We start from the raw sequence: 14,835 nt of genomic DNA on the forward strand, positions 1-14,835 counted from the left end.
GTAATCACCCTAACAAATGCCTCGGTCACATGTAATGATTTGCATGGAAGTCGGTGCATCCGAAAGAGCACCGAGACGATGTTAATTACACTAATGTGTGACTCGGTGCATCCGAGTGAGTCCAGAGGATACCAACAACCACAAAAAACATATACACTAATTGAAGAATAATATATCAGCAACCTATAAAAAACTTAAGAATCAATATACCTTTAAAATAAAAACTAATATACATATGCTACTATATTAAAGTCATACAGTTCTAAATAAATAAATAAATTATAAAAAATGGTAATTTAGGTAATCAACAATGTAAAATGATTATTTCTCTACAATTTAAAAAATGAGGACATGAGTTTCTTGATGTCTTTATTTTGGGTCATTTTCTATAATTTCTCAAAAAAAAAAAAAAAAGTGTGTAAACTGAAAAGGATATTCTCTAAAAAAGAATTAAGAAAAATAAGAAAGAGAACTGGAAAACATGTGATCTATAAATATATATATTTTAATTTTGACTAACTACAAAGTCTCATGGAAATAATTTACATGCAGGGAAATTATTTGATATCTGAAACTACTACTATTTTTATGATATATAAATATATATATATATATATTAGATAACTAAACATGAAAGTTAAAAACCCCATTTTCTAAACTTCATTTTTAGTCATTTTATAGTATTTTACCAATAGTACAAGTTTAGCTAACCAAAACATGTTTCATTATTCCAAAATAAAGATGTTAAGTATGAATGTTGACCTAACAACATCTACAAAGTTGTCTTTGTATCACAACCAAACATGCACCAACCCATGAGATCTTTCTCCATATATAACCCAATGCAATTCTCGAAGTCCTCCACAAACTCTAAAGTGCTTTATCCTAAGATATCAAATATCTGTGTGCCTGAAATATCAAATATCTTTAGTTTTGATTTAACACAATGGTCTTCAACAATCGAATCACCTTATTTTTGTTGGCAGTTTTTTCCCTTATGAGCATCGATGTTGGGCTGGCAGCTCGTCATCTTCTACAAGTAACTGGCCCACCATCTCTCCCACAGCCCAACTTGCCACCTTTGCCAACTGGGCTAAATCTTCCCAAGCCCACATTGCCTCCAATGCCTAGCTTACCCATTGGGCCCACTATCCCAAAACTCAGCTTCCCACCTCTGCCAAGTGTAACTTCTTTGCCAAACATCCCCACAATCCCATTCCCAACTACAATGCCTTCAATTCCATTCCTCTCCCCACCACCCTCAACCACTAGTCCTTGAAACTGTACGGTTCCATAAAGTCTTTTAAATGATCGTTATCTTATAGTTGGAAGAGATATTATTTTCATTCTACTTTATGTTCCATATAAGATATGTTTGTAATTATTATTTTGTAACAAGAAAATGCATGTAAATTTGTTTTATTCTTCTCTGCTTTTGTGTAATGAATGACAATGATTAGTCACTCGTCATGATCGCGTTACCGCGTATAATTAAAATATGCCAAAAATCAAAATTGTTCGGTATCAAAAGTCACATTTATTATATTGTCAAAAGAGCAAGGATACGTGTACCCAAAATATACACTAAAATATTATACATAGTGATGTGGCAGTTTAATATAGCCAATCACATTTATTAGAATTGGGACCCACTGATTTAAAAAGCAGTGACATGTCACTATATGTAATATTTGGGTGCATATTTTTGGTGTACATATCATTACTCATTGTCAAAATGCGGTGACATTTATTCACGAAGTAGCTGATCTATTTTTCTAATAAATTATATTATAAATAAAAGGTCCAAATATTTTCCAATGAAATACCAATTCAAACAAACTTAGTTACTTTAAGAAAAAAATATTATTGAATCAGTAAAACCACAAAAGATGATTTTGTTACATTTCTTTAAAAAGAAAACTTTAACGAAGTGTGGTTTTTTTTAGTAGGTCATAAACAAAATGATCTTTGCATTCCTATATTGAGAAAAAAGTGAGAGAAAAACATGTAACCATACCTAAATAAATTTATATATATTAAAAAAAAAAGAGTCACGTACAATTATAGAAAACCAACTCTCAAACAATGTATAGCAAATTTAGGTACATCCAAACACTTGGTTTTTATAATTTTATCTATATCGTTTTTCTATGAACAAACATGATCATGCATCAATTTAAATCATCTTCCACGAACTAATCTGTTTTAATTATTAGTTAGCTCTCTAATTTTTCATAACAATCTTAGTTATAATAATATGACTAATTCATCTCCAACCCCATAATTGGTGACCAATGCAAGTATAAATCTCCAACTATATATATCTCCTATATCTTAAACTCATTTTTCTTCACAAAACAACTTTAAACATTTCAATTTTTTTGAGGTTGGAAGAGCTGAAAGAGACCGAGCTAGCTATGGCCTTCGGTACCTATTTATCCTTGGCTCTCTTAGTGGCTTTCACATTTTCGAGCTTTGGTCCAACCTTAGCAGCTCGTAAACTCCTACAAACAACCTCATTACCAAGTGATTCAACTTCAAGTAGTCTTCCATTTTTACCCTTTTTGCCATACCTTCCCAAGTTGCCAATCCCTTTTTTATCCAATGCACCTGTGGATAACCCTACGGCACAGCCTTCAGTTCCCGGCTTGCCTCAGGCGACTATTTCGGTGACGACAAAAGGCTCTCTTACTTCGCCGGCGACTCTTCCAACTACCACTCCCTCCATTCCATTCCTCTCCACACCAACTGCTACAACCACCAGCCCTTGAAGACTTCTATAATTGTTTACAATTTACTACTTGTTATCTTCAAATGTATTTCTTTACAATAAATTGAGTACTTGGTGATGTGTTTGTTTGAGTACTTGTACGTATAAACTTGATTATCTATTTTATAAGGATATTCATGCATGTATGAATTATTTCAATCATGGCAAATTTGTAGTTACCATGAAAAATTTGGAAACTCATCTACTAAATTGATTTGTAATTCTTTTGATTTTAATATTTAATCTCCCACACTTTGAAATGTTTAATATCATAAAGATAAGCGGAGGGTTTGATGAACTCTTTCAATTTATATATTAATAGTTAGAATAATATTACGTATACAAAATTTGTATAAAAACCATAGACGTATTATAATTAGTAACCACTTTTAATCTATTTTGGAATACAATAATCTGCAATAATACAAAAATAGAATAAAAGAAAAATGTCATTAAATAACCGGGGTGGGGGAGTTATTATCACAAAGCAATTTGGATAGTAAACATTTTATAAATAAAATATATTTACAGTTTGCCTAATATATTTGGTACCAAAAATTATATAGAAAAACAAATAGTATTATTCAACTTATTTAAATATTAAAAAATAAAACATTTAAAGATGAGAGAAAGTATAAGAAGGGCAACATTCACTGTTATACAGCGCACACTAGTTAACATACGTTCCTTTTTAGCAATTAATCTATGGGTACAAAAGCACCCGTTTGACTATATGCCTTTTTTTAGGGTACAGAAGTTCCATTGTAAATATATTCTTATAAGAGTTTATACTCTTTTGTTATTTTGTCAAATTATATGTTTGAAAACAAATAATTTTTTAGACTTTGTATTTTATGAAATTATTCAAATAGAACCCTAAATTAAATTTTGATCAAATTTTTTTGAGCTAAAATTACAAATAATTCACCAAACTAACAATTCAAAATAAAAATAAAATTATTTTGTCTAACAATTGTGTTGTTATATTCAATTTTTGTCTTTATCAAAATTTGGTTTCAAGGCCTATTTAAACTATTTTACAAAAAGATAGAATCTAAAAATAAATTTGTTAAAACATAAAGTCCAAACAAATAATAAGATAAAACAAATGGTCTAAAAAAATATAAACTTATTTTATAATGTTTATAGGGTAATTCTATGGTATTTTTATTAGAAATGTCAATATCATAGTAGCGCTTTATTATTTTTAAATAACATTTTGAACAATCCATAAAATGCATAGTTTCAAATATATTGATAGATTTTTTCTCAAAATATATATATTTATATACATATATATATCTTTTATATAAAAAGTATGTAAATAACGAATTTTTTTTATTTTAACAGTTTGTTTCGTTAACTGTAATGGAATATTCTAAATATTTTATGGAATATATACTTAAAACTAATTATATATAAATTTATGAATTATATTAATATAAATTCAAATATTATAATATATATTCAAATTCAAATGTTATAAAATATTATTATTATAATAATATATAATACAAAACTAAATATTTAATAATTATATTAATATAAATTTAAATATTATAAACTATTATTATGACAATAATAATATATAATACATAATTTCTATTTTTATTCAAAAAAATTACCATTTATATTTAAAAATGTTGTCATATTTTATATATATATTTTAAAAAATCATAACAATGTTTAATTTTTTTAATATATTTATGTAATTATTTTATATATAATATTTTTTTATTTATTTGAAATATATATATGACAATAATATAAATTTAATAAAATTAATTAATAAATTATGTAAATAAAATTAAACAAACATAAATTGCATATATATATATATACTAGATACAATTAACTTGCAATGCAAGTTTACTTAGTTTTATTTATAGAATTTATTAATTATTTTTATTAAATTTATATTAATGTCATATAAATTTTAAATAAATATCTTATTTTAATTAAATAATTTATTTATTTTTGTTTAAATTTATATTTGGTCTAGTTTTTGAATTTATGAGTGACAACAAGAGATTATATATTATATGTTTAATATAATATTAAATATTATACGTGAATTTTAAATTTAAATTTTTTGCTAGTTTTTTTAAAAAGTAATTTGTTGCTAATTGACAGTATATTATATTATATCTTTAATATGATATTATTCTATTACGTGAGTTTAAGTTTAATTAAATTTTATTTAAGTTATAAAACGTATGATTTTATTATTTTTAAATAATTATCATTGCAAAATATCTCAAAAATATCTTATTTTAATTTTTCTAATTATTTATTTTATTTTACTTAAGTTTAAGTATTTACAAACTACCGTTAAATATAAGAATATTCTGTTAAATATGAGAATATTCCGTTAAAGTTAACATTAAAAAAAATAAAAAACCGTTAAAACCAAGAATTTCCATTATCTACACACTTATTATATAGAAGAGATATAAACATATAGTGACCGATGGCACACTCAATGCTTCTAAAAAGTATTTTATGAACTTAATAATATAAACAGTTTTGAAAAATGTAAGGTTGTGCGTCACTGGCGAGAAAAAGATAATTACTACAAAAAAGGTTATTTTTCGATTGCAGTTCTCCTTTTTTATACTTTGGAACATTTAAATCCTGAAAGTTAATTTTGTATCAGTTAGGTCCCCAATTTTTTCAAATCGTATAATTTAGGTCCCAAAATGTTATTTTTATTTATTTTTTCTTTCAAAATACAAAATAAATAGTGAATTATTCTTAAAATATTTGGACATTTAATTTATGACAATAACTGTTACACCCAGATTTCGAGTCTTAAGAATTGTGATCTCGAAAGCTGGATTTATAAGGAATGGACTCGTAATGTCTGGAACATGTTCGCAACCTAGGCACCGAGCATGCAAAGCAGAGACAACTTCGAAGATGGTAGCCTCGAAACCATTACAAGCTCGAAAGATAGATATCAAAGCACGTGTGTTCTCAGATGGCCTCGGATCAGGGGCTCCGAGCCTGACATAAGTATGAGCTCGAAGTAGCGTGATCTCCGAGAGATGTCACAGCTCGAAAGTCAGTAAAAGACCTAGGTGGGAACAACACTGAAAATGTAGATTGATAACTTGGGATATTCCAGTGAGTCATTTTGGAGAGACGTGGTCTGCATTGATTGTTGTAAATCCCCTATAATAAAGGGATATTTATTATGCAGTTATACGCCCCCTGATCTTCAGGGGACGTTTCCTTGTATATAGGATCACAGGCTCTTAACGCCATTAAATTTATTTGCATATAAAGAATAACTTCCCGAAATATGCGGGATAGTATTCTTAAATTTCCTCTATAAATGGAGAGGTCATGAACCATTGTAAATGACCGAATTTTTGTGATCTTGAGAGAAACTCTGGAGAATTCATTCTTAAAAAATTTCCAGAAATCATCTTAAGTTTTAATAACAAAGACTCGTGGACTAGGCAGAGTTAACTGCTGAACCACGTAAAAAATCTCATTTGTTTGATCATATTTTTCTTGGCCATAACCAATTATTGTTTTTCGTACTCTTATTTCACTATTGACGAAAAACGGCGTCAACAATAACAAACATGACATGAGAAAAAATATTTTCATGGCATTTTTAAAAATATTTAATATTTTTATAAATTGAATTATATTAAAAAAAAATATTCTTGCCTACATTGTTGTATTATAATTAATACTAACAACTATATTATCTCGATTATCTTGATATTATTAATTTTTATTAAGTTTATGCTTCTTTATTTCATACAATTTTTTTTATAAATGTAAAAGTGTATATAAAGTTATTTATATGTATATATATGATTAATTATAAATTGCATTATAGAATTTTTTTAAAAAATAAAATAAATATGGACATGATAAATATTGATAATCATGTGATAGTTATATTATTAATACTAAAAAAATATAGGTAAGATATTTTTTTAATGAAAAATTAATTTAATTTGTAAAATTATTAAATATTTTTTAAAATATCATGAAAATATATATATTTTTTCAATCTCATATTTGGTATTGTCATAAATTAAATAGATTATTTTTTTTTAAGATTGATTCACAAGTTTTTTATATTTTTATTTATGTTTTTTGAAATAAAAAAGAAATAAAAATAGAATTTAAGGACCTAAATAATATTATTTGAAATGGTTGGGAACTTGTACGCCCTGGATATCCACACACTTTGGTGGGCTGGATAAGGGCCCAACTCGATCTGCCACGTGTCTACTGTCCGTCCGGAGCTGTTTATTACCATCCCCTAGTTTAACCAGCCCGAGCTGGTTAAATCATCTAGCTAGTCCGCTGAGCCATTGTGACGACTTGGTGAGAGCCACGAGCTGGCACCACTTTTAGCTCAAAGTGCATCAGAGGCCTGACACCCCCGACTATTTGTAAATTCAACCACGCAATATAAACGTGCACTTTCCAGACATCACGTGTCTATTCTGTCCCTGAAATCTTGGACACGCAGTATAAACGTGCGTGTTCAGACGTCACACGTCTGAGTTGGGCCATGCGGCCCATTATCCACCCTTACATGCTGATTAGACCACACTTCACTGTAAGGTTTAGGAATTAATCATCAGTGTTACATAAGTGATTTGATAGATGAAAAGGTCACGGGATGCCCCCATTACCTACCCAGAGTCCAATCTCCTATAAATACTAAACCCCTTGATAGTACAGGGGTTGGCATGTTTTTGTAGAGAAACACTCTGTAAGAAATAGTCAAGAGATATCAATAAGATTGCCTGGTGGACTAGAGGGATTTTAACCTTCGAACCACCTAAAAAGAAAGGAGTGATCATTTTCCTGCATGTTAGTTTCTCCAAGCTAAAATATAGTTATTTTCATATTACGGTTCACTAAGCAGCACTAATCCGTCCAACTTACTCGTATAATTACCTGTTGGCGAAGAACCGTGTCAACAGAACCTAATTGATACGAAATTATTTTTCAGGACCTAAGTATTACAAAGTATAAAAAATGAAGAATGCAGTTGGAAAAAAAACCCAAAAAAAAAAAGAAAAAAAAAACCCTTTTAACTACCAAAAAAGTGGTATCTCAACGGTCCAAGCCTACCAAGACATTAATTATCAAGACTAGAATTATTCTACCTTGACGAGCTTGGACTACTAAGATGTGGGCTATAATCTCACCATGCCTCATTGGATTTTAGGCCAAATTTTGTACATTCGAAAGTCGAATTGGCACTTGAAATAAGCAAACTTTGTGGTCTAACATCACCGAAATAAGTACATTCAAGTGACATTTTTGGTACTTGTATGTACCATAATCTAGAAAACTAACTCTAGTTGACTTTTTAACTCAAGTTACTAAACCAACCATAGTAATTTTCTTACCTATGATTAATTCGTCCAAACTCAACATAAATATTAGAGAATTTTACATAAAGTGACCAAAAAAACCACTTTTTTACCTTTTTTTTTTTTTTTTATACTTACACACTAGATTTTAATTTTTGTTCACTGTTCATTATTTTTTATTACACTTTTACGGACTCTCCTTTTTGGCTCTGGTGAAGCTCTTGCAAATGGAAAGCCGGCGAGGCTGTGTGGATTCACGTTGAGGCACACACAGATGGAGGTGCTAGCTCAAAGGGACTCTCGGTTGGTGGCTGCGATGAAGCATGGGAGAGGATCGGGGTCGGTGTTTTGGGTGCTGGGTCTGTGGCTTCGCGGCTGGGATTTCGGAGGCTGGTTTTTCTCACAGTAGGGATGGGTGCTTAGGGATCTCGTGACTTGGAGTTGAGATGGGGAGAGGCAAGGGGTCTTGGGCTTGCGCAAAGGTCTAGGTTGGGTCGGGCTTGCACAGGTGGAATCACGCCTCTGACGCGCATGGGCAACGGAGATCGGAGCTTGGACGGGGTCGCGAATCTCAGGGGTGCTTGGAGCTTGGGACAGGGTGACCTGGGCTCAATTTTGGGGCTTGGGTGTGAGGATAAGGCTAGGGGTTCTGGGTTCATGATTGGTTGGGAAATGAGGGTTGGGTGCAAGTTTTGGTTTTGTTTCAATGTTGTTGTTGCGAGGTTGTTGTCGTGTTGCATTTAAGTTTCTTTTTTGATATTGTATTGTTGTGTGTTGCTTTTTCAAAATGTAATGGGTTGCACTGTGTTGTTGTGGGCTTGTTATTTTTGTGTTGTTTAGATTTTATGTATAGTTTTTTTCATGTTTGTTTTTAATTATTTAAGTTTAGATATAGTTGCATAATAGTTGTTATACCCAGATTTCGAGCTATAGTAAATATGACATCGAAAGCTGAGTTCGAAGTAAATGGTCTCGTGAGGGTTAGGGCATGCTCTAGGGTTGTAAATCGAGCCTGCAAAGTACGATACATGACCTCGAGTATCGTGACCTCGAAATGATCTCAATCTCGAAAGGTAGCTCTGAGAGCACCCTTATCTCCAGGAACAACTTCGGAGCAGGAGTCTTGAGCTCGATGTACTATCTCGAAAGCCACATTAGCTCGGGAGATGTCACTGGCTCGGGCAATGATGGGAAACTTGGGAGGCAGGAGCCTTAGAGATACGCGATCGCCGCTTTGAATATCAACAAGTATTATAAAAATGAGATGTAATCCTCATTTATTAATGTAAATCCCCAAGAATCGTGGGATATTATTTAATCAGTTATGCGTTTCCTGGTCTTCAGGGACGTTTCCTTTTTTATTTGATTATAGGCATTTAAAGCCATTTATTTTTATTCACAAAAGAGTAACTACCCAAAATATGTGGGATAGTATTCTGCATCCTTCTCTATAAATAGAGAATCCATGCACCATTGTAGAGGACCGAAATTCTGATCCTTGAGAGAAAACTTTGGAGAATTCATACTAAAGAATTTTTCAGAGATAATCTTGAGATTAATAACAGAGACTCGTGGACTAGACAGATTTAACTGCTGAACCACGTAAAAAATCGTGTTTGATTTGTTTGTTTCGTTTGGCCATTGTCATTCATTGTTTTTGTGCTCTTCTTTTATCTGTTGACGAAAAACGGCGTCAACAATAGTCGTGTTAATGTCTATTTGTTGTTTAGTTTATTTCAGATATATTTTGATTTAAAAAAATACGTTAGCATGCAGTGGGTTAGTGTTTAGCTATTGTCTTATTGTTCTTTTTTAGTTGTTTCATTGACACTGCATTTTTGTTAATATACAACTTTAAAAAACTTATTTTTTAAAAAATAAAATCAAGGACCGTAAAAAAAAAAAAAAATACCAAATATTTTTTTTTTAAAAACCCCTAAATATTAATTTAATTACTCTATGTTATGCAATCATCTCATTTTCTAGGACTAACCAAAATAATAACAATCATATCATGATATCAAATCATTTCTGGCATGCCTAGCAAACATAGCTCTAGTCAAGCATGCAAACAAATTCAGATAATGTTGGGGAATTAAGGATAAGAAATCTTGCCCCCTGATTGGATGACTACGAACTCGATCCTAATTAGATGAGTGATTTAATACTTGAGGTTCTGGTAAACCATACTGAGTGACTGACAATCAAGTCACCACGGGGCTCAGTACCCAAAGCCATGGAAATGATGATCATAATGATCATACAGAGCTTATAACCCTGAATAGATGAGTGAATATCACTTTGAGGTTCTGTTAAACCATAATGAGTGACTGACAAGCAAGTCACTGTGGGGCTCAGTGCCCATAGCCGTGTAACGAAACCGTTACCTGGGCTTTCCTGCAATGGCTCTAATCAGATGAGTGACTGATGGGTAGTCACTAGCTTAAACAGATGAGTGACTGATGGGTAGTTACTAGCTTAAACAGATGAGTGACTGATGGGTAAGTCACACAAGCGCTTTTAGTTTTCATCGAACCTAAGGTCGGTTCGACATTAATGGTCTTATTGAGTCATCTAATGCAGATGTCGATTAGATCTAATCTTTTATCGGCTCTGCATTCATGACGCTTATGCTGTTTCTGGCTCCCAGGTTGGTAACACACGACTAATGCCAAATCTGAATGATCAGGGCCTTGCACAAGTAAGCAATGCTACCAATCATATATCATATGTCAAATATCCAAATATAGGGCATTCAACATGCTTACTTAACAATTTCTAGCACAATTATGATCATGCACAAACACAGAGACTCAAGCTCTGATCAGTCTCATAGTCAATATTCTTGGCATGCCCTAATCACATGTTTCTTGTGCATCATATGCATCACACTTAATCATCCAGCATACCTCAATAATAACCATATACAAATGAGCAAGATTGCTAAGCATTCAATATGCTATCAATGTTCACATTTAAACATCCAACATTCATCAAGAATAACCATGCATGTCACATATGGGGTGCAGTTTTCTTACCTTTAGTCCAAGCACAGGTTACCAATACACGAGCCACAAGCACGATCTCGATTCTAAGCCTCTAGTGATAACCTAGTCACAAACACAAATGGTGATCCAATAAGTTCAAGTTGTAAAACCAATCCCATAACCAATACCTAGCCTCCGAGACATCAAACCCCACCAATCCGGGTAGTAGGAATGATCCTGAGGCCTAAGGTTTGAGTTCCCAAGCTTAAAACATCATTTCGGCCTTAAATACCCTCAAGCGCCGCGGCCCCTAGCCAAAACAGGGGCATCAGGGCCAAGCGCCGTGACGCCCTACACCCAGTGTCGCGGCCCCCAGAGCTCACAAAACCCTACCATTTGCTTCATCGAGCTTGGGCCATGGCCCGACCTCGGACCAGCCATTTTTCTCTAACTTTAACCTTTTAAAACCTCCCAAAAACGTATCCAAACATCTCCACACTCAAAAATCAAAGTTCTCAAACATCCCCATGATCCAAAACCCAAGTCTCAAATCTAACAAAAACTCATCAAAACACAAAGTCCAATTCAAGCTTAAAAACTTTAAGAAACTTAAAACTTAAAACTCGAATTACCTCCAATTGAGTTGTTTCCAACTAAATCCTTCGGATAATAAGCTTCTAATCTTCCCTAGGATCGCTATGTCTCGATCCTCGCTTGAATCCAAGTCCTAGAACTCAAGTTACCTTCAAAAATACGACCGGGAGACGAAAATAGATCTTTGAGGGAGAGAGAACGTACAGAACGTTCTTTTTATTTCTTAAAAGGTTACTTCAAGCTTAAGTAGCCTCAACCAAATCCTAACGCTCGGGGTCCCGAAAATATCCCTGGGGGAAAAATAGTCAAAGCCTCCAGAATTTCCCCCTGATCTTACTAACTCTCAATTTATCACCAAATATTAATTCACATTACCCAATAACCCAGTAATGCTCTAAATACCCCTTGACTCACTCCAAGTCAATAATATAAATCCCGTTGTGACTTTCCTACTAGCTTACCTCCTAGGATCGTCTTGTGCTGAGTAACCCTAGCATAACCAAACAATAATAAAACACCACACACATATCACATATATGCCAAATATGACCAAAATATGAAAATCACCCAATTACTCATAAATGGGTTCACATGCATATTTAATACACCTAAACATGCATATTATCATTTAATAGCATAATAAATCAATTATGGCCCTCCCGGCCTCCTAATCAAGGTCATAAACCTTATTAGGAATTTTGGGGCATTACAGCGACAGTGTTGCCCCTAAAACTATTTTATTTATAAACAAATAATAAAATTAAATAAAATTTTAATTAATTATTAATCTAAATTATTAATTAAAATTTAAATAATTGAAAACAAATATATTAAAAATAAAAATATTATATTAATATTTAAATTAGTTTATTAAGATAACAATTATCCATATTCTTAATACATTAAGATAACAAATACTCATATTATTCATATAATTTAATAATAATTAATAATAAAATAAACCTAGTCTCCTAAATTAGCTGCCTCATCCTCCCTATTGTCTTCTTGTTACGGTTGTGGTTGCTGCAGTTGATGTGGTGGCGGCATCGGCCAAGGATATTGGGGAGGTGATGTGGATGATCTAGCTCCATACATGTACGGATATGATGGCTGCGACGATGGTGGAATCGACCACGGACAAGGTGTTGCTCTGTACATGTATGGAGGTATCATATGTTGAGACGGCGCTGCCCCGTACATGGAAGGATGGGTTGGAACTAGAGGTTGAGAAGACGAAGCTCCATAAATATTTTCGCTATCAGGCATAGGCGATTGTTTTATGATGTCTTATAAAATCTTATGATACCATAAAAAAAATTAATTGATTAGTTTTTTTTTTTAATTATCAAACTTATTTTTTCATCTCAATTAATTAATGATTTATTTTTAAATTATTCCTCTAACTTTTTAATTTGCATATAAATTATTAAATTTATTTATTATTTAATTAATTATTATTCCCCTACCCTATTCTGACCTAGAGGATCCCTTGGAGATAGTAAGTAGACATTTACTACTCCTCATTTTTTTTTTCAAAATGTTTGAAGAAACATCTTGAAAAAAATAAGGAATACTAGATGAATACATTGACTCGGATTACTATCCCCAAGGCATCCACTAGATGTATGTCTATGACTTTTTGTTATTAGAAATAATAACAATTATTAATATGTGATAATAACCATCATATCCTATATATGATATTTTACAAGGTCTTATTTTATTATTAATTTCTATTTTAATTATTATTTAATTAAATATAATTGAAATTAATTATAGGTAATTATTTCATAATTAGTTATTTTTTAACTATCAAACTTATTTTAAAATTATTTATCTACAAATTTAATTTATTTTTAAATGATTAAATTTGTCAATATTATTTATCTAAAATTTTATTTTATTTTAAAATTATTTATCTAATTTTTAATTTATTTAATTTGTTAATATTAAATAAAAATATAATTATTTATTTTATTTTAAAATTATTTATCTAAATTTTAATTTATTTTTAAATTAATAAATTTTTTAATATTAAATTAAATTATAATTTTTTAATTTTTTAAAATTATTTATTAAAAGACATAATTTATTTTGTAATTATTAAATCTGTTAATATTCAATTAAATTATTTATCTAATTTTTAAAATTATTAAATTTGTTAATACTAAATTACATTATTTATATAATTTTTTAATTTATTTTTAAAATATTACACTTGGTAATATTAAATTATATTATATTTTTTTTGTTAATTCAAATTATTCAAAGTTTTTTTATTATTTAATTCCCGTAACTCTACCAAAATTTCAGCAGCATAACGACTATATTTTAAGCTATCCAAAAAATTTAAAAGCCTGCAATTGACATTCAGAAAATTCTCAGAACATTGACAATATATTATACATTTTTCTACACATATTCACAATATATTTTTCTACAAATATATTAAAAACAGTAAACATATATTATTTTCTACACACATTCACAATACATTTTTCTAAACACATATTAATAAACATTCACAATTTATTTTTTTCTAAATAAATATTAATAACACTAATATTACTTAAACCTAAACACATATTAACACTAATAATTCTAATATTTCAAACATTTCAAATATAAATATATTTTTAATCAACTTAATTAAACTAATTAAAACAACATAATCAAATAAAAAACATACCTTGATACAATTTTTCTATTGTCCTTCAATTTTCTATTTTTCTCCTTCAGTTTCTACACACCAACACAAATATATATTTATAGTAGTTATTAAAAATATACAAATATAAAAAAAATACTAATATATATAACCATACTGTATTAAAAAATATACATATATATATAAATAATAAAAACTATATATACTAATATATATATAAATAATAATAACGTATATATGTATATATAAACTAAAATATATATGTATATATAAACTAAATATATATTTATATATATACTTACCTTCGATCAGCGTCGCGTGGTGGTGGAGGCCCTAGATCGGTGGTGGCGTGGTGGAGGCGCAGGGTCGTCGCGGCGGCAGGGGGCATGGTCGTCAGTGGAGGAGAAGAAGAAATGGTGGGGGAGATGGAGAAGAAGAGGAAAATGGAGACAGAGAGAG

General features: G+C 30.6%; 1 protein-coding gene across 1 annotated transcript; it reads left to right on the plus strand.

Moving 5' to 3' along the window:
* Nucleotides 1-2,417: 2,417 nt before the first annotated feature.
* On the plus strand, nt 2,418-2,771 carry LOC133784863 (uncharacterized). The gene has a single exon (XM_062224136.1). The coding sequence runs from the start codon at nt 2,418-2,420 to the stop codon at nt 2,769-2,771; it is 354 nt and encodes a 117-aa protein (XP_062080120.1).
* Nucleotides 2,772-14,835: the final 12,064 nt, after the last annotated feature.

The sequence above is a fragment of the Humulus lupulus genome, chromosome 6 (genome assembly GCF_963169125.1).
Source record: "Humulus lupulus chromosome 6, drHumLupu1.1, whole genome shotgun sequence".
NCBI classification, from domain to species: Eukaryota; Viridiplantae; Streptophyta; class Magnoliopsida; order Rosales; family Cannabaceae; genus Humulus; species Humulus lupulus.